Source organism: Podarcis melisellensis, assembly GCF_964234715.1.
Source record: "Podarcis melisellensis genome assembly, chromosome: 5".
In the NCBI taxonomy this organism is placed as follows: Eukaryota; Metazoa; Chordata; class Lepidosauria; order Squamata; family Lacertidae; genus Podarcis; species Podarcis melisellensis.
Genome location: NC_138537.1, coordinates 99,598,443 through 99,619,827, shown reverse-complemented (window position 1 = coordinate 99,619,827; position 21,385 = coordinate 99,598,443). Strand labels below are relative to the sequence as shown.

The window sequence follows — 21,385 nt, the reverse complement described above, 5'->3', positions numbered from 1 at the left end:
GCGGCCTGAGGAGCGGGAGCAGCGCGGGGTCTCGGCGGCGGGCATGGGGGACGAGGGCCTCTCCCCCTCCTCGCCGGGGCCAGCAGCCCTTTAAGAGAAACAAAGAGGCCCGGGTGGGGGCGGCGGCCCCTTTTGTGCGGCTCCCTCGCTTCCTGCCGGCCCCCCCGCACCCCGAAAGTATGAGAGGGCGGCCGAGGTGCTGCTGCCCCCGCTGCCCCCGCTCTCCGCCGCCGCCGCCGCTGCTCCCGCCGCCGCCGCCGCCGCCGCCCCGCTGCCGCCGGTGAGAGCCCAGGAGAGAAGATGGGCGCCGTCCTGAGGAGCCTCCTGGTCTGCGGCTTGTGCTCCCTGGCGAGAGGTGAGGCGGAGGCCCAGCAGCGGCCCAGGGGCTCCGCGGAAGGAAGGTCCCCAGCAGGCCCGCGTGTCGCGTGCTCGTGTGCACGGCGCGCATCTCGGGGAGGGAAAGGCCTGGCCGGCCGGGAGACGAGGCCCGGGAAGGGGCGCAGCCCAAATCCTGGAACAGGGAGGAATTTGCAGAGGGGAGAGCTTGCCAGTACCCACAAACCCACGGAGGACAGTTCTCTTTCCTTCAGTTTCATGGAGGGTTGCTCTTCAGTTTTCCTTTTAAAAAAGAACAGCATACCAGCCTTTATTAGATTTTGTGATTTGGGGGGAATTAGAACTTTGGAAAATTGTTTCCATCAATTAATTTCCAAGAAATGTGTGGCCATTGTAAACAAACAGCCCATTCCTATGTCTGTCTGCTGGTGCTATTGATTGATAGTGGTGGGACTTCTTTACAATGAATCATGTTTAGAATCGCGGACTGGATATTCTTGGTTAGGAGTGTTGATTTTCCCTTAGCAAGGTCTCCGATCCTAGCTAAATAGTTACTTGGGAGTAAGCCACGTTGAAATGAGTGGAACTTACAGCAGTCAACATAGTTAAGATTATGCTGGAAGCTGTAATTAATAATGCAATCCTATACACAATTACCTGAGAGAGGCCTATTGAACTTACAGCTTACAGCTTGCAGCTTACTTCTGTGTAGACATGTACTGTATAGGATTGCACCGCTGGCAAATAACACATTTTAGATAGCAACTGTGTGGTCTGATCCACCAAGTTTAATGGAGTTTGCTTCCTTGTAATTGTGTGTGAGATAATATTTAGCCCGCAATCAGTTTGGAAAAGTTGAGTGACTCCTGAGCACACCTGTTTTTGGACATAAGTTCTGATGAATAAAGCAATGAAATTTACAGCTTGATCATGACCATGCATATTCAGAAATAATATGCAATTAATATCCCTTTATGCAAAAGGTATGAAATGTTCAGGTCTCCTGCAAAGAACGGTTTTTTTATTGCATCTGTGAAGTCTGCATATCTTAAAAGTATTTTCAGCCATATGAATTAGTATGAGTTCATTTTGGGCAAAATGAAAAGGCTCCCCATATTTCAGGAAATGTTAATTTCCATTTCAGAGACCAGACTGGAATAGATTTTTATATTTTTATATACCAATAAAAATAGGATATATTGGTCAGTTTATTCAATATTTTATTTCTTTTTTGTCTCTTACCTCATCTCCCACTTCCTGTATTGTGGTGAGCAGAAGCTTCAGATACTCTACAGCTGATTTGCTGAAGCTGTTTCACATACTGTTTAGAAGAAATACTTGTTCACAGACATCTCACAACTATTCTTTTTGCTGCAGTGGAAGTAAAAGAATCCTTCTTGTATTTGTGTGTGAAAAGGAATCCTGTCTCAATTTTTTACAATTCCTCTGCATTTGCTTGCTTTGATGAACATTTTGGGGAGTTAAACTGGATTGGAGGGGAGACCTAGAAAGGCATTTGATAAAAACAACAAAAAACCCATGTGCAAGTATATTCTTGAACTTCAAGCTTTATGCATTTGTTTACCATATTGCATCTTCATAGGAAAATAATATGCGTATGTAATACCAAATATTCCCTTTGAGGAAGGATAGTTGATTTATATGGCTCTGATTTTCAAAGGAAAAATGATTGTTTAAGTTAACTTTTTATGCATAAAGTTTAGTCTAGTTCTGCTGTGTTGTCCATAATCAATAACCTGACTGAGAGTACAAAAATTAGCAGGATTTTGCCACAAATTATTCTTTTCTCCAAATGTTATGCTATACTTCCATATTTATGAGATTTTCTACAGACTTCCTCGTGTATTGTAGAAAAAACGTTTCTAAAGATGCTTACTTTATAATCAAATATGGATTTAATATGCTTACCTTACAATCAAAACTAGGTATATTGACTGCATTTGGATGATCGTATCTTGGATTAATTATAATAGAATCAGAATCATAGAAGGGGTCCTGAGGGTCATCTAGTCCAACCCCCTGCATTGCAGGAATCACAGCTGAAGAATCCTTTACAAATGGCCATCCAACCTATGCTTAAAACCTTCAAGGAAGGAGAGAGTCCACCACCTTCTGAACAACTCTTACCATCAGAAAGTTCTTCCTGATGTGTAGTCGGAATCTCCTTTATTGTAACTTGAATCCATTGGTCCATTCGGGTCCTACCTTCCTTAGCAGGAGAAAGCAAGCTTGCTCCATCTTCCATGACACAGCCCTTTAGATAGTTAAAGATGGCTATCATATCGCCTCTTATCCAGGTTAAGCATACTTAACTCTCTCAACTATTCCTTATAAGACTTTGTCTCCAGACCCTTGATCATCTTGGTCGCCCTCCTCTGCACACATTCCAGCTTGTCAACATCCCTTCTTGAATTGTGGTGCCCAGAACAGTACTCCTGGTGTGATCTGACCGAGGCAGAATAGATCCTATCATGGATTAATTATGGTTTTCATGTTTATACTATTTTGCAAATCTTCTTGGGGTGTAAAAATCAACAAATACAATAAATAATCATAAGCCCCAATATGAATGAGCCTTATGGACACACACACCTGTTTCATACCCCACATCATGCTTGCAAAGCCATAAAGTCTTTAGTTAATTTCATCAGAACCAAGAAATGGTCTAATGGCTTCAGAAAAATCCAGGATAAACCAAGAAACTCAATTGCTTCAGAACAAGCCAGGAGAAAAAGCTACCATATTTTTCGTCACATAGGATGCTCCGTCCCATAGGACGCACCTAGTTTTTTGGGGGGAGAAATAAAGGAAAATTTTTTCCCTTTATTTCCCCCCTCCCAAAACCAGGTCGGGGAACAGCGGTATGGCGGCGCTCCGCCTCCCTGCTGTCCCCTGAGCTTGTGGGGCTGGCTGATGTCTGCCCAAAGCGCGGGGCGCTCTGCTTCAGGGCGATCTGCGCGCCGGGCGGCAGGCTGCTATCTGCAGCCTAGGGAGCCCTGCGGGAACTCCCCCAGGCTCCCCAGGCTTGCTGATAGCATGCTGAAGCCTGGAGAGTGAGAGGGGTCAGTGCGCACCGACCCCTCTCGCTCTCCAAGCTTCAGCGAAAGCCTGTATTCGCCCCATAGGACGCACACAGATTTTCCCCTTCATTTTTGGAGGGGGAAAAGTGCGTCCTATAGGGCGAAAAATACGGTAACCTTAAGTCTGGTATAATATATTGACTTGTTCTAAAGCCCTTAACCATTGTTCCTGGTTCAGTTCAGATGAAATGGACAACTTTAGTTAACAGAAGGCCTGCATGCTTGCTGAAGTTATTAAATGAAGGCTCATTTGAATTTGGCTATACTGTATCTTCTATATGTTACATAATTTATATTGGATCTATGTGTGAGTTCAAGTGGGAATAAGAAATCGGAGCATTTGAACTCTGATTGTAAGGTGAATTATTTTATCTAAGAAAAAAATTGATGTTGGCTAGCTCTTTAGATTACTCAGAATTTCAGTATAAATACCTTTGGATTACAGAGAGTTTGTGGCTGTGTATTTTACAGAGGACCAGTTAGCTAGTATATTACTGCTGAGAAAAGCAGGAATTTGGTAGGGTATAGAGGGTTAAAGATTGTGTATGCTTGTTAATTTGCTGATGAATGATGTCAGGCTGCCAAAGGCTGGAGATCCAGTCTTTGGGACCCCAATATTAAGATGTCACATTTTTAAATATACAGGATGAACATAGCAATTTTTCATAAATATATGTGTATGGCCAGAAACGTTTACCATTAATATGTACTAGTTATCTTTTAGTTAGTATATTGTAAACTGTATAAAATGAGTATGCTTATATATAATGTATGATGTTGTGATATTTGGGTGGAGAGGGACTGATTTCAAATTCCCACTTGGCCATGGAACTCATTGTGTAACCTTGGGCTAGTCACAGTCTCCCAGGTTAACCCCAGCATACAGTATCGCTGTGAATATAAAATGGGGAGGGGTCACCCTGAGTGTTAGGAATATAATAAAATATTCATGCTGGATTGCTGCATCCTTTTTCTGCTGTACTGCTAGGGCTGCTAGTTTTGACTTCAATGAAAATCAAGCTAGGAAATTGCTTTCAAAAGCAACAGTAATTACTTTGCCATTAAATATGCAATCTGTTGGGGCTGTATTTGCCAACTTGGCTAAAAACAGTTTTTAGACAGTCTTTTTTTACTTTGGAAAATATATTTCCTGATGTAAGGCACCTGGGTAAACATACCAGATGTGGGAATGCTCTTTCCGAGACAAACTGACAGCTCAATCCTAGGTATGCTTCCTTTTTAGTGAGTTCCAGAGTTCATTAGGGCTTTCTGTACTCCTTTACGTTAATTCCAGAGTGGGTAGTTGTGTTAGTCACCATAGCCTTGTGGTACTTTGGAGATTAGCATGTATTTTGTGGCACAAGCCTTTGTGCATTACAAACGATCGGATGAAGTTGGCTCTAGTTCATGAATGCTTATTCTGTTAATTCTCAAGGTGTCCACAAACTTAGTTATTCCTTGCATAATTACTTGGATGGAAGTCTCATTGAACTAAGTGGTATTAATTTGCATGTAAACAAACACAAGGTCAGCTATAAACCTGCCAGGGTAATATATATGAACAAAAAAGGCATATAAGGATAATGCTCCCAGGGGGTAGGATTCTTTCTATCAGTTGTTAATTTGGGAATTCACTGAGATTTTTGTAACCACCTTATTCCTGAGTCTGTGAGTGCTGTTGCATTATCCAGTAATAAAGCCTGAGTTGCCGCTTAATATATGTAACAGAGAAACACAGCAAATCCTACCTGTCCCATGAGTGGTACTATATAGGTGTCACATTCACACTGGATACTATTTTAAAAATATTAATGCTCCAATTTTCCTATGATGATATGTTGAAAAGGAATTTCCATTATGCCCCTAAATAGTGTTCAAAATTCTATATGCGCCAGGTGCATTTTTCACCTGGCTATAAGTTACTTGCGACCAAGTGGAGATGCCTGGGTGCCAGGATGGGGCCTGACATCTCCACCTGGAGGTGCATGCCTGGGGATCATTGGATCTGGACTGTTTTCACACACTAATACCACACACTAATTTTAATCCTGTAAAATTCTATCAGTTATATTTTATCTGCACAATCAGTGAATTTCAGGAACCAAAATGCTGCTTCTGTGCAGCCTGAGCAGGAACAGTGAAAAGGTTATAGTTAATGGTTTTCACTTGTCTTCACTTACTCCATCCCACTGACCTGCTCACAGTTGTGAAGAATACTCTTATGTTATGAATGGACCATTAAGAAAAAGATTTAGGAATCGGCTTGTATATATGTGGACTGTCCCTTAATCAAGTAACTTTTTTAGGTTAAGTTCTCAAAGTTCTTAACCTAGCTCAAGCTTGTCATCTGAACTAGCCAGATGTTTAACTGATAATCGATCACAATCAGTCCATAATTTGAAAAATAAGATCCTAGATCCGTCTTGCCCCAAAATGACAACTAAACAGTTTGTTTTGGCGACTGCAACCCCAGTTTAAGGTGTCTTTTGGCACCTAGCTTCTGTATCTGAGTTTCTAACACTGCTCCCAAAGCCCCACAGCAAATTTATAGTAATTAGGTCATTCTTATTCCATACCTTTTGCTGTCTGCTTGAGGTAGCGGCTTCTCGAGCTGTTACTTGTAAGCATAAGTGGGGAGTTGAATGAAATACCCAAATACGGTAAGTTTCACAGCTAGAAATCATGACCAGACACTGGAGAGTTTGTAGGTTTCACCTTTCCTCCCCTCTTAAAAATGCTGCTCATGCAGATCATGCATCAAGAGACTATCACATATTAAAGGAGCCTGCTGGTGTGGCATTATTTCTATGAGCAGTGCAGCTAGGATGCTGGAGCAGGGATACAAGACATTAAAATCTATTTTGCACAAATTACTCTCTGTGTAGTACACTCTCAACTTCCATCTGCCCCTCAGTGTGGCCAGTGGTCAAGGATGATGGGAACTGGAGTCCAAAATGCATGAAGGAAAAATAGTTAGGCTATGGTACTGTAACAAACATTTTTAAAAATAAAAATGGAATGGCTTTGATTGTATTTATGCTATGTTTTGATGTCCAGCTAGGGGGCAGAGGATGCTCATTACACTCCAGTTTTATTTCTTTCTTCTACCATTTCAAAAAAGCAGAAAATAAAGAACAAAGGATGTCTCATAAAACATCAGGAATGAAAGATTTCAAATATAAGAGTTGACAGATTGAGAGAGCTCCCTTCTTTTTATCCTGTATGAACACTTGTTTGTATCTGGTGCTGTGTGAACAGAGTTCCACTTGTGAAATGGGACTTCTTTAACCTTTCCTCCCACTGTGTACCCCAAAATCTGCCGCAGTTTATGAGAATTCACAGGGAACTTGGGGAGGATGTTCCATTGCTCAAGTAGAAGTCTGCTGTGCAAGCTGTCACTGCTATTCAGTGATTTAAAGTAGAACTGCAATTTCGCTTTATTTACTAAAAGGTTCTGAGATAACTAATGGCAAAATTTAAAAGCAATCAGCTTAAAAATCAAAATCAGTAGAACAGCAAAATCAGAAACAGCAATAAAAGTAGAAATGTCTGTGAAAGAACAGCCAAGGTAGCAAAATGCAGCAGTTTATTAAAAGCTTCAGAGAATAGGATTGTTTTACCTGGTGCTTAAAAGTTAGCAACTTAAGTGCCAGCTGAGTGCTCCATGAGCTTCATGCCACGGCAGAAAGACCCTATATTGTGTCACCAGCGACTTCACCTCAGGAGGTGCGTGTGCAGAAAGAAGGGTGCCTGATTAAGATCTTTTAGAGTGAATGAGTTCGTTTGGAACTTTAGACTTCCGTTGTTTAGAATTGTGTAGATGCTTGAACCTTGTGCATGCTGTGTGTTTAGATTTTTTTTGAACAGAAGCTCCATTTTTATGAATATAAGTTCCATAAAACTTAAAGTAGTAAAGCAAAGTTTTTAAAAGAAATTTTTCTCAGTATCTAGTTTTTCCTTTCAGGATCAGGGTTATTTTGAAAACACTTCTCTTCTGTCCCCTCCACTCCACCAATAACACCATTCTAATAATTATTTTTATTCAACATTGATGTGTTTTACTGCCACAGCAGTACAATTTGTCTTGAGTGCGTGTAACTCTGTGAACAGAGACATGGAATTGCTGCCAGAAGATGTAAAGATGGGCCACTGCCAGTTGTAATGGCTTTAAAAAATGAGAATCAGGAAAAAATCATAGAGTGGAACATCCTTTTTCAAACACACTATAGCTCTCATTACACCTTCGGGAACAATCTTCCTTATCCTTTCTTTTTACCTCCTTTTCCCTCTTGCCACACTTCTCTAGTGATGTGGGTTGGAAAACGTCCAAGTACAATATTTTTCCATGATTTTTTCTCTACTTTTTGACATATGTAGTTTCATAAAATTATTTATTATCATAAAAAATTGAGCACAATGCAAGTCAAAATGGTCAACTGTAAAGGTTAGAATTGTAGCAAAACCGAAAACCAATTACTGACATAAAATAGTGCCATGCAAACAGGGTAAGTTTCAGAGTTATTTGAGATAGCTTTCGCTCAGCTGCAGCACTTCTTCTGCAGCAACAGCACAGCTTGCTTCTCGATGGCCCAGCTTCCATTTTTATTTCCCAGAATCTATTGCATGTAGAGTTGTTCTGAGAAAAATAATCTTGGTTTGATATCTGGGCTGCTTTCAAACAAACCACAATATACTGGTCATGTTAAGAGATTTTCCCACTTCTTAAACAAGGGGTTGGCAAGGTTTACCTTGCCTGGGCTGGTTCACTCCAGCGGAGATCCCTCTGTGGGCCAGGTCGTGCGTGTACATGAGCGCACACGCCCGCGATTTCCAGCGTCTGCATCTGTGCAGACATGACTTTCGGAGTCTGCGCATGCGCAGACACGATTTCTGATGCCACAGAGGTGAGTCCTGGCACTGCGCCACGTCGGCTTAGCACAGTACACCAGTTAAACGACCCCCATGGGCCGCTTGTGGCCCATGGTCCTTAGGTTGCCTACCCCTGGTAAACCATGTTTTTTGAAACAGGATGAGTGGTGGCTCCGTGCTACTTTTCTTGCCTGTCTCTGTCAATAACCACCACAAAACTACTTCAGCACAGGGATCCTTACTTACATTGGTGCACAGTTTACAATTACATCTGAACTGTGGAATTCTGGTTTAATGTCAGTTAAGAAATCAGCATCCTTTCTGATTATCCTGGTTTGTATATTAAACCAGGGTTTTCTGATTTGGACATAATGGGGAAGTCTGTATTAATGTAAACCCGGATCTCTGTGTCAAAGCCAAGATATGATGAGAAGAAGGGAGAGATGAGGGAGAGGTTTTGTATCCTTGATGCTTATCCATTGCCTCATCAAACTGGCTTCTGAAACCATGGGTGAATGTCTAAATGCAGGCACTAAGATTGGATGGATCAATCAAATATGGCTTGTTGCAAAACTGGAATGGAAATGCTGTTTCGCATCATCAAGATTATTCTGCTCTGAATAGCATTTTTGCAAGTGTGTGTGTTTGTTATTTTAGTTTTTGCAAACTTCTTGTGTTGCTGAAGGTGGGAACATTGTAAGCATTCTAGTTAGAGGGTAGAATTAAGAGAGTATGTTACACTTTGGAATATCTCCTGAGAACTCCTGATCACTCATGTTTCCATAGCCAGGATGTATCCTGCACTTTTAGCTTTACTTTTGTTTATAATTAAGTAGGCTTTTTCTTGTATGCGCAGAAAATCTTAAGATAACTGAACACACAAGAGCTGAGAAGCAGCCTTGAAAAGAAAACACTTGACATAGCTGCCAAAACTTAATTCTTCTCATCTCTTCTGTGTTAGTTTGAAAATATTCTTTCATCCTAAATTGCCTCAAACAAGGTACCAAGTAGCCTTTGGTGCCTAAGATGCACCTGAATTGCTACAGACATTAGGAAACAGGTTCCTTTTCTTTTTGTAGAAATACTTACACTACTTCTAAAGACTCTCTTTCTTTTTTATAAATATTTTTTATTGATTTTCTAATATTTTTTCAATAACAGCCTCATAACAATGCCAATTTTATCCAATTAATAGTTATTAAAACCAATTATTTATATATCAAATTATACAACTTAGTTAAAGTGGCATCCTCATGTGCTAGTTTTGATGGGTTTCTCTTTGTTTTTTATTTTATTTTTTGTGTTCCGAAATCTTAATAATTTCAGTTACATACCCTTCAAGATAGTAATCCTTTAGACAGCAGCTACAATCTTATGTTTTCAATTCGTGTTTATATATTAAGTAATTTATAAAGTTTCAAGTGAAGTACAGTGGTACCTCCAGTTACGAATGAGATCCATTCTGGAGGCCCATCCGTATTCCGAAAATTTTGTAACTGGAGAACTGCTTCTGCACACACATGTGCCACCGCAGAACGCTTCTACGCATGTGCGAAGCGGCAAACCCACTTCCGGATTTGTCGCAGCCATAATCCAAAGATTCCGTAACCTGGAGGTTACGCAACATGTACCACTGTACTCAGTCTGTAATCATTGTTCTTTCCCCCATGTAGTAATTCCCACCCCACATGATATTGTTCCAGCCATATATGGTGTTGTGTCCTTCATTCTTCCAACTCTTGATATTTCCCATCATGACTCCGGGGAAGCGGTTGTCTCACAGTTTTCCAAAAGCCTCTGCATCGCTTCGCCCCATGATTCAAGAGCTTGTTAGAGACCCCTCTGTTTTAACAAATAAACTGTCCTCACAATTTTTTTTCCAACCTGGGAAGAGCGGTCTGATTCCAAACTGCCAATGATTAATAAGAAAACCTCTGACTTTGCAGCCGGCAGAATCCTTTCCTCCTTTCAGCTGAAAATTCCAAATTGTCTCAGTCTCCTTCGCATTCCTTTGAAAATAACGGAGAACGGGGATGGTTTTGTTTCATATTTCAACATAGTCCTTTAAAAAGGTGAAACTTCCCCATCCTTCTCTCTCTCTCCATTCCATTCCTCTCACACATGCAATTCTAGTTTGATATTAAATTTTATGTCATTAATCTAGTTTCTTTCACGCTCACTTTTTATATCATGTTTTAACCTTGAATTCCGAGGAGGGTTGCCGAATCAGAAATGTAGAAGAAAAATTTTGAAAAACAACTGGCTCCTCCCTCTACCGTCTCTGTCACCAAATGAAACCTTATCTCAATTCCAACCTTTAAATCCTTGTAGCTGAGATGTTCCACAGTTTGTCAACTCATTGCCTCTAGCACGTGCCTGTACTTTATTCCAACTAAAGCCCAATTAGCAGGATATCCTCTGCTTCCAGGAACGGTTGGAGGGTGGGTTGAGGCAGGACGTGGCAGTCGGACTTGTGTCTTTGCCTGCCCTGTCATTCCACAGGGAAGCAAGTGCTAGTCCGCAAGGCAATCCACAGGTGAGAGCCGTTCCTTTCCCACCCACCATAAATTCCCTCATCTTTCTTTCTTTTTCTCTGTCTGTCCCTGTGGTGTTGAAGGAAACCTCCATTCCTGGCACAGGAGGAAACAGGAAGTCTATAAATACTCTCATACTACTTAGAAACCGGCCAGAAGTGTTGAAAGTACAGATTGGAGGAAAATACCGTTAAGAATTATATGGACATGCTAATAAATTAGTGGGATTTCATGGAATCAGTTTCAATAAGTTATGGGCAAAAGGGTGGTAAAGCAGAGTTTCTCCTATGCTCCCTCCCACTGGCTTACTGGGGCTTAGAGTCAGGGCTTTTCTTCAGTCAGAACTTGCCAGACCAGAACTCAGTTCCGGCCCCTCTCAGGTGGGCTCCATTGCCATTATAAGAGAACAAGGGAAGCGTTCATAGTGAGAAAAATAGCACTGCTGAGAGCAATGAAGAACTGTGATCCACTTTGACTCCTTCTATGCACAGGTAATTTTCAGGTTAGATTTATGCAATGTGCTTTAAATGAGGCCGTCATAGAAGACAGTTCAGGAACTAGTCCAGATCAGTGTTGCTACACTGCTAACTTAACCTGGGATCACCTATGTTAAAGCACTGACTTGTGGACAGTTTCTGAGCTCAATTTCAGGTGCTAGCCTTAACCTTTAAAACAGAGGCCCTCAAACTTTCTACCTCCAGGGCCCATTGAGAGGACTGGAAGTTATTGAGGCCTGCCAATTGCAAAATGATGGTGCAGAGGCAGAGCCAGTCACAAATGACAGAGGATGGAAATGGGGTTTCACATAATCAACTGGCAATTTCTGGCCACTGGTCACTTTCTACTAATCCTTCTTTGGAAATAGCTACATTCTTAGTGAACTTGTAGCAGTTAGTTTTATAGTCCAGTTTTTCTCAAGTTAAGTACAGTACATCATTTCTCAGCCTCCACATTTCAAACAGAATTTGCTGATTCAGAAATACTAGGTGGAGGAGGCCTTTCATGATATATTCTTCCCCACATACTTCTCAAAGGTATTTTTACTCATCTCTTGTCATGTCTTCCCTTCTTTAACACGTAAAGTGAACTGTATTGCTGCTCCCAAAAAACTAGCAGTTTTCATCCCTTCTCATTTTATGTTTAAAACTTTGTTATAACCAATTCCCCCTCTTATCCCTTCCTTATCGTACAGGTATTAGGATTGTTGTTACGTTGTCTTAAAAATGTCACCTTTTATTTCTCTCTTTAATTTCTGTTAATGCGTGCACTCAGAAAAGGAAGAAGTATCCTAGCTTGGCATGAGATTGGGCTGGAAGGTGGAGGATTGGTCAGCAACTTCAGGCACTGCTCCTTTTCTTCTCTACAGTCCTTCTGTCTGTTTCAGCAATGTCCTTCCCGCTCTTTCACTTCCTTTCCACATGCTTGAACAACATCTTTTTCCTTCTTTTTCTACCCTCCAACTTTACGTGTTATTTTTATACTCTTGTCGCACTCTCTGCTCCTTTGTGTGTGTGTTTTTGCACAGACAAGAAGCTGCTGCTTCTGACATCAATCTAAAACCCCTAAGCTTAGGTGGTGTGTTTGAGTGGGGTAGTGGAGCTGCACTGCTTAGGTCCACAATCCCGTCAACCTCAACCAGCATTGCCAGTGGCCAGGGATGATGGGAGTTGTAGTCCCAACAACATCGCAATGGCCTCAGATTCCTCATTCTTGCCCTACATGGCTAAAAACCCAAATACCTGTCTTTTCTCAAAGCACTCTGCTAGTCTACTGAAATTGCCACCTGAAGCATTTCTCTGGGTTCTTCTGTCATCTGAATGGCATCAGGAGAGAAATACTTTTCAATGCTGCCTTTTCACCTTTGAAACACCCTCCTTACTTAGATAGGCATACATTGTGCCAAGCAAAATCACTTTTAAGAAATATGAATGTTTCACTTAGAACTGTTTTGATTTTACAGTCTGTTGTTTTAATTTGTTATGTTTGTTTAGTTTTATTGTTTCTTACTACTTTGTTAGCTGTCCAGGCTCCATCCACTTGGAGAGGGTGCTTCGGAGCCAGACAGTCGATAGCCCTGATTAACTCCACTTTCCAGCAGGCCACCAGGGAATCAGCTGAAAGGCCATCAACATGAGATAAAGTATCCCCTGCCACTCTCTGAAAACCATTTGGATCCATTAAGTGGTGGGGGCGGACCATCCGAATCAGTCCCACCTCCCTGCAGAGGGGAAGAGTTGCAGAGAAGTCCAGTTGCACCAGGAAGTGATCTGACCATGGCACTTCTTTTGTTTTGCTTTTACTTAGTGTCAGATCACCCACATCCATAGATGTGAACACCAGGTCTAAGGCATGTCCGCAACTATGAGTTGGGCCAGACTTATTCAGGGACAGCCCCATGGAGGCCGTTCTTTTCACGAAGTCCTGAATGACTCCTTGTAAGGTCGTGTCGGCATGGATGTTAAAATCCCCTAGGACAACCAAACTAGGTGTCTCCAGGAGAACATCTGCCATGACCTGAAGTAGCTTGGACAGGGAGTCCTTGGTGCAGCAGGGAGGTTGGTACGCCAAAAGGAATCCTGTATTGCCCCTATTGCCCAACTTCCAGAACATGCACTCAGAAAACTGGGTCTTCCCAATAGGACACCTGGTGCAAGCTAATGACTTCCTAAAAATCTCTGCAACCCCCCCTCCCCACCCACATGACCTGGGTTAGAATCATAGAATCATAGAGTTGGAAGAGACCACAAGGGCCATCGAGTCCAACCCCCTGCCAAGCAGGAAACACCATCAGAGCACTCCTGACATATGGTTGTCAAGCCTCTGCTTAAAGACCTCCAAAGAAGGAGACTCCACCACACTCCTTGGCTGCAAATTCCACTGTCAAACAGCTCTTACTGTCAGGAAGTTCTTCCTAATGTTTAGGTGGAATCTTCTTTCTTGTAGTTTGGATCCATTGCTCCGTGTCCGCTTCTCTGGAGCAGCAGAAAACAACCTTTCTCCCTCCTCTATGTGACATCCTTTTATATATTTGAACATGGCTATCATTTCACCCCTTAACCTCCTCTTCTCCAGGCTGAACATACCCAACTCCCTTAGCCGTTCCTCATAAGGCATCGTTTCCAGGCCTTTGATCATTTTGGTTGCCCTCCTCTGGACACGTTCCAGTTTGTCAGTCTCCTTCTTGAACTGTGGTGCCCAGAACTGGACACAGTACTCCAGGTGAGGTCTGACCAGAGCAGAATACAGTGGCACTATTGCCTCCCTTGATCTAGATGCTATACTCCTATTGATGCAGCCCAGAATTGCATTGGCTTTTTTAGCTGCCGCGTCACACTGTTGGCTCATGTCAAGTTTGTGGTCAACCAAGACTCCTAGATCCTTTTCACATGTACTGCTCTCAAGCCAGGTGTCACCATCTTGTATTTGTGCCTCTCATTTTTTTTGCCCAAGTGCAATACTTTACATTTCTCCCTGTTAAAATTCATCTTGTTTGCTTTGGCCCAGTTCTCTAATCTGTCAAGGTCGTTTTGAAGTGTGATCCTGTCCTCTGGGGTGTTAGCCACCCCTCCCAGTTTGGTGTCATCTGCAAATTTGATCAGGATGCCCTTGAGTCCATCATCCAAGTCGTTGATAAAGATGTTGAATAAGACCGGGCCCAAGACAGAACCCTGTGGCACCCCACTAGTCACTCTTCTCCAGGATGAAGAGGAACCTTTGGGTTCGGTCAGTCAGCCAGTTACAAATCCACTGTGTGGTAGCATAGTCAAGACCGCATTTTACCAGCTTCTTTACAAGAATATCATGGGGCACCTTGTCGAATGCCTTGCTGAAATCAAGGTAGGCTACATCCACTGCATTCCCTTCATCTACCAGGCTTGTAATTCTGTAAAAAAACGAGATCAGGTTCGTCTGACATGACTTATTTTTCAGAAATCCATTTTTCAGAAATTTTTCAGAAATTGTTGTGCTTAAGAGAAACCTGGTGGACAAGCAGCGGCAAGAACAGGCCCATCTGCTTCATCCAACCAAGTCTCTGTTACACATGCCAGGTCAAGTCCTCTATCCACGATCAAGTGCTACTCACAGGAGCTCACCCCGTCATGCAAATTCAAACCACCAACCTTCTGATCTGCAAGCCCAAGCTTCTCAGTTGTTTAGACCACAGCACCACCCACTCCTGCTATTGTGGCACCAACCATATTAATAACTTTATTATTGAAGTTACAGATAGGTAGCCGTGTTGGTCTGCCATAGTCAAAACAAAAAAAATTCCTTCCAGTAGCACCTTAAAGACCAACTAAGTTAGTTCTTGGTATGAGCTTTCGTGTGCATGCACACTTCTTCAGATACCAATATCTGAAGAAGTGTGCATGCACACGAAAGCTCATACCAAGAACTAACTTAGTTGGTCTTTATTATTGAACAATGTTTATATACTGCTTGATTCCAAGAAACCCTACAAGCAATTGCCAAAATATAAAATGTTAAAATTCTTGATAAAAAGCAGTTAAAAACAACTATTTAAGAATATTCAAAAGATGATTAAAATCAACAGTAGCTAAAAAGAAATAGACAGGAATAACTTCTACATGTCTGGGTAGGATTGCCTAAACAAAAACACTGTAATGAAAAAGTACACGAAAGGTCGGTGATGTCTGATGGCAATAGGGAGGGAGTTCCAAAGGTAGCTTCTACCGCACTAAAATGTCAATTTCTTACAAGTGCAGAATTAATATTATGTGGCGCCTGTAACTATGCCAATTCTATAGGTCAAAGCAGCAGACTGGTTGTATATGGACTAATTTGCCCATCATGTGATGTGCTCTTATTACCTAATTGCAAATGAGCTTGTGACATATTGAGTGTGGTTCCTGGAACTGGAAAATTTGCTAGGGAATAAAGAGAGTTGTCTAGTTTTGGATGAGCCTTGTTTCCAGGCAACCAGGCAGAGAAACGTATTTTGGCCCCAAATAAGATAGGTGTGAGGTTTGTGCATGTGCGCCTTCGCATTCTCTTGTGTGTTGCTAACTTTTGATGACTGCATACAAACATACAAACAAAATTGCTTTGCTGCATGAGACATGCAGTCTTCATCTGGGGCCAACCAGATGTGTCTGGAAATTCATAAGCAACTTGTGGGTCATCAGAAGTATACTGCCTCTAAATGTATAGGCTCTGTTCAGCTATCCTCAGTAAAGCGCCTTTGACAGATCTATTCTTTGTGAATTTATCAAATCCCACTTAAAACAATCTAAGCCAGTGCACATTTTTACTATTTGTGGCAGAACAACCTATCATTTAATGATGTGTGGTGTGAAGAAGTGCTTTTTGTCTTGTTGTCCAGACCCTAGGGCTGGTCAGCTTAATTGTGTGTCTCCTGTGTTGTTACCTTATGAGTGGAGGAGAAAGACTATATCCATTCTTACTTGCAAAGCGCTTACAGTGTTAAGAGTGAGTTATTGAAGTTGTTGTAACTATGATCACGATCACCTGTGATTTCAGACCCCTCGTATTTTTTAGAAAGGTGATAACACTGGAAGTTCTCTTTTAATAAAAATTAAATATTAACTTGCTAATTACTTCATGTTGTGACTTGATGTCTGTTGAATCCTTCATTTGTGCATAGCCCAGCTCAATGCTTTTCTCTTCTTTCCTAGGTTCTCCTCTGTTGCTATATGCAAATCGGCGTGACCTGAGACTGGTAGACGCTGCACAGGTGAATGAGAATGCTACAGTTGTGGTGGGTGGCTTGGAGGATGCAGCTGCTGTGGACTTTGTATTCATCCACAGCTTGATATACTGGAGTGATGTAAGCGAAGAAGCCATTAAGCGAACAGAATTCAACAAATCAGGGAGTGTGCAAAATGTGGTTATTTCTGGGCTTTTATCACCCGATGGCCTAGCTTGTGATTGGCTAGGCGAAAAACTATACTGGACGGATTCTGAAACAAACCGGATTGAAGTTTCCAATTTAGATGGATCTTTGCGAAAAGTTTTATTCTGGCAAGAATTGGATCAACCCAGAGCAATTGCCTTAGATCCTGCAAGAGGGTAAGTTTTATTGTCCGTTAAAACTCTTGGTTGAGTGTGGGGCACCTTTTGCTAGCTTGGTAGAAGTTCCTAGGAAAAGAGTACAGATCAAAATTCATTTTGCTACAGCATTAGCTGCCAAAGCCTATATTCCAGTTGCAGTGTAATGGTGCTTATTACTAAGTGAACCTTTCTTGCAGAATGTCCTCTTTCTGAACTTCTGTTTGTGTCCTGAAAAGCTGTTCAGTTATCAAACAAACAAGACTAAATATGTTAGTATATTATTTACTTGAGGGGTTGTCATGCACAGTGTCTATTCTGCGTGTGTCAGGAGTCACACCTTTAGTATACCAGGACCTGCACTTTGGAACTTCATGCCTATTGACATTAGGCAGGTGCTATTATTGTATTCTTTTTAAAGCTTGTTGAAAAGGTTTCTCTTTGGGGAGGCCTATTCACACACGATTGGCCACATATTTTATTGTGTTGCCACAGTGATCCATGCGATGGTCATCTCCAGGCTTGACTACTGTAATTCGCTCTACGCGGGGCTGCCCTTGAAGCTGTCCCAAAAACTCCAGCGGGTGCAGAATGCTGCAGCGAGGCTCCTCACAGGGTCTCTGCCATGGGAGCATATTCACCCAGTGCTTTTCAAGCTGCACTGGCTCCCGGTGGAGTACAGGGTCAGATTTAAGGTGCTGCTTTTGACCTTTAATGCCCTTCACGGCCTAGGACCCTCGTACCTACGGGACCGCCTCTCCTGGTATGCCCCACGGAGAGCCTCAAGGTCCATAAATAACAACACCCTAGTGGTCCCAGGCCCTAAGGAAGTTAGATTGGCTTCAACCAGAGCCAGGGCCTTTTCAACTCTGCTCCGGACTGGTGGAACGCTCTGTCTCATGAGACCAGGGCCCTGCAGGATCTGATTTCTTTCCGCAGGGCCTGTAAGACAGAGTTGTTCCGCCTGGCCTTTGGCTTGGAGCCAATTTGATTCCCTCCCTCTCTTTTTTTCTTTCCTTCTCCTCCTGCGTTGAGGCTACATTTTATTTTAATGTTGTAATATTTTAATGTATTTTAATTTTGTTTTTAAGTTGTAATCATTCATCTTGTTTTTATTATTGCTTGTAAGCTGCTCTGAGCCTGGCCTTGGCTGGAGAGGGCGGGGTATAAATAAAAAATTATTATTATTATTATTAGATGTTTTTAACAAGTTTAAAATATTTTGAACATGTTTTGTTTAATTTTTTATTTTATTTTTATTACAGGAGTGTTTGCCATCCTCGGCTTCTTTGGTAGGAAGGGCGAGATATAAATCTGATAAATAAAAATACAGTGGTACCTTGGGTTACCCCAAGCACTTCAGGGAAGCACTTCAGGTTACAAACACTTCAGGTTACAAACTCTGCTAACCTTGGGTTAAGAACTTTAGTTCAGGATGAGAAGTGAAATTGCGCAGCGGCAGCAGCGGGAGGCCCCATTAGCTAAAGTGGTACCTCAGGTTAATAACAGACCTCCAGAACGAATTAAGTTCGTAACTTGAGGTACAGTGGTGCCCCGCAAGACGAACGCCTCGCAAAACGAAAAACTCGCAAGACGAAAGAGTTTTCCGTTTTTGAGTCGTTCCGCAAGACGAATTTCCCTATGGGCTTGCTTCGCAAGAAGAAAGTCCATAGGGAAATCTCCGGGGACCTCTTTTAAATGCTGGCGGTGGGGAGCAAAGCCTTTCGTCCCCCTCCGGCCTTCAGAAGAGGTCCAGGAAGGCCGGCGGGGGCCGAAAGGCTTTGCTCTCCACCACCAGCATTTTAAAAGCGGTCCGGGATAGCAGGGTGCATGCTTTTGCACAGTTCCGCAAATCCTTATCATTGTACAGGGATTCCTTGGCAGACTAATCAAAATGGAAAATGTTCCATGACATTGGTCAAGATGTGAGTTGCTTTCCATGTATGTTTTTTAATAAGTTGGTTAGACATCTTAATTACTGAGCTAAAAATGTTTTGTGTTGTTGTTTTTGGGAGAAAAAAGTAACATAGTTTTCTGTGTCTATCTGCACATCAATTCCTATGTGACTACAACACTATCCCTTATTCATATGGTATTAATTGCAACTAATAAAAACCCAGTGTGGGCTACAATATTTATTAAATTCCTTGAAATTGTCATTTTAAGTGTTACCAGCAGCTCATTAGTAACATTTTTGGGGCTTCACTCAGTTTTTTGTGTCTTCACCTTGTTGTCACTTTGACACTGAAGTGGTTTTGATAGGTGAAATGCTAAACTTGTTAAATGGCTCAAAGATTGTGTAGACTTGGGTATTACTTTGCATGTATGGACACTTACCAAGTTCTGTGAACTTTGCATTGAATCATGGCTAAATGATCTGTTACTTGCACATATGTAGCTGTACTGTCACATAAACATTCCAGGAAGCAAGTTCCACAGATTTACTGTACGTGGAATTTACTTTCAAGCTAACATGTTACTTTGTTGGGTATTCATTTCAGTTTTGTCCTTTTTTGTGTTCATTGCTTTAAAGCTGCATTAAGAACAAGCCTTGGTTCCTGAATGTAGGATGCAAATAATAATTGTTGGACTTCTAAAAGTTGTCTTGGCTGTTTCACAAAAAGAGTGTGTACTAAGGATGTGGTAGTTTCTGTTTTGCAGCTAGGTTTACCAAGTGGATGAAGCTACTGATTTAGCAAGTCCAGTTTCTGCTCCTCACCCAGACTTGTTAGCATGTCCTCCAAAGTTGCTGGCGTTCAAACATTTTACTTGCCTGCATTTTGCACTTCATAACCCTTTTTTTAGTAGAAGGCAGACAAGTAAAACATTTTACAGGCAAGATTAGAAATGCAGAAGACTGTCCAGCTCATTCAAAGTGGAGGAAGAGGCTTTGCCTCCTACGAGAGAATGCAATGGGCTGACAGACATATTTAAATGGGTCTAGGAAGACTCCCTCTCAGAGGGAAGCATTCGCTACCTCAAAGAGCCCATTGCCCAGCCCTGCCTGGCCTTTGGGTTTTTGGGAGATGTGAGTTTTAGAATCTTTTTAAATTGTGTATGGAACATTTCCCAATACAGTCTTGTACCTTGGCTGTCAAACGGAATCCGTTCTGAAAGTCCATTCGACTTCCGAAAACGTTCAAAAACTAAGGCACGGCTTCCAGTTAGCTGCAGGAGCTTCCTGCACTCAATCAGAAGCCACGGAAGCCGCGTCGAACGTTCGGCTTCCAAATAACGTTCTCAAACTTTAACACTCACTTCTGGGTTTGCGGCGTTCGAGAGCCAAAACAGACGAGTACCAAGGTGTTTGACAACCAGGGTATGCCTGTACTCTCTAGCATATTTACATGACCACCACATATGGATCAGTACAGCATAAATGAGATCCTTTTTTATACATTTTCATTAATTTCCTGGGTGTCAAGTACCACCTGTACATCATAAGATAACAGGTAGAAAAATTCATGGTCCCCCCCCCCTATTTTTCCCCATGCGGAGAATTTCATGCTGTAACCAATATCTGTGGTTCATTTTGTCATTGTTGCCTTTACCATTGCAGCTTTGGTCTCTCACTCCAGTAGAAATTTATAAATTTTCAAGATTAATTCATCATCCTTTCTTCTTACAAGTTTTTCAAATTCTGAACTCATTTCCGCAAATCCTTTTTCCTTATTATCTCTTTTAAATACAGTGGTACCTTGCAAGACGAATGCCTCGCAAAACGAAAAACGCACAAGACGAAAGGGTTTTTCGTTTTTTTAGTTGCTTCGCAAGACGATTTTCCCTATGGGCTTGCTTCGCAAGACGAAAACGTCTTGCGAGTTTGTTTCCTTTTTCTTAAAGCCGTTAATACCCAGGGAATCTGCGCTCCGCAAGACGAAACAACTCACAGAACGAATTAATTTCGTCTTGTGAGGCACCACTGTAACTCGTTCACCTGAAAGTACTGAAACCAATCTACTGTATGATCCAAAATCTGTTCTCTCTTTTCATGCAAACTCCTCCTTCTTTAAACTTTATAAGATTTTTGTAAGTGGTCCACTTCTCGTCTATGGTCAACCTTTTCAACTGAGACCACCTCAGTTGGTGATATCCATCTTGAGGTTATTCCCTCTAAAATATCTTTGTGTCTCTGCCAAACCATGTATATACTTCTTCCTATGACATGGTTTTGGAAACGTTTATGCACCCTTGATTTGTCATAATGCAGCTTTGCATGCCATCCAAAGCGTAGGTCAAAACCTTCTAGGTCTAATGTGTTGGTATACATTCTTTCATCCAGCAGAAGCACACTACCTCATAATAAATTCTGAGGTCAGGAAGGGCAAAAACCCCTCTTCCTCTTACGTCTTGTCAGATTTTTATGATTAATTTGGGGGTTTCCCTCCCCTCCCAGATGGAGTTTGCCACGTCTTTCTTCTGCTGTTTGAAACATTCTAGGCTATTTATCACTAGCAGTGTTTGAAATAAGAAGATCATCTTGGGCAAAACATTCATTTTGACTACAGATATTCT

The 21,385-nt window shown here is 41.9% G+C and overlaps 1 protein-coding gene across 3 annotated transcripts in view; it reads left to right on the top strand.

The window, feature by feature from the left end:
* The first annotated feature begins 227 nt into the window (after positions 1 to 227).
* LRP6 (LDL receptor related protein 6) overlaps positions 228 to 21,385 on the top strand; it is a 106,011-nt gene continuing 84,853 nt past the window's right edge. For 2 of the 3 annotated variants that reach the window (XM_081913290.1, XM_081913289.1), the window contains exons 1-2: positions 228 to 355; positions 16,498 to 16,891. In XM_081913290.1, the coding sequence (XP_081769416.1) occupies positions 301 to 355; positions 16,498 to 16,891 (449 nt within the window). In that variant the 5' untranslated portion in view covers positions 228 to 300. The remainder of the gene's footprint in view (positions 356 to 16,497; positions 16,892 to 21,385) is intronic. The other variant, XM_081913291.1, reaches the window with a different exon arrangement.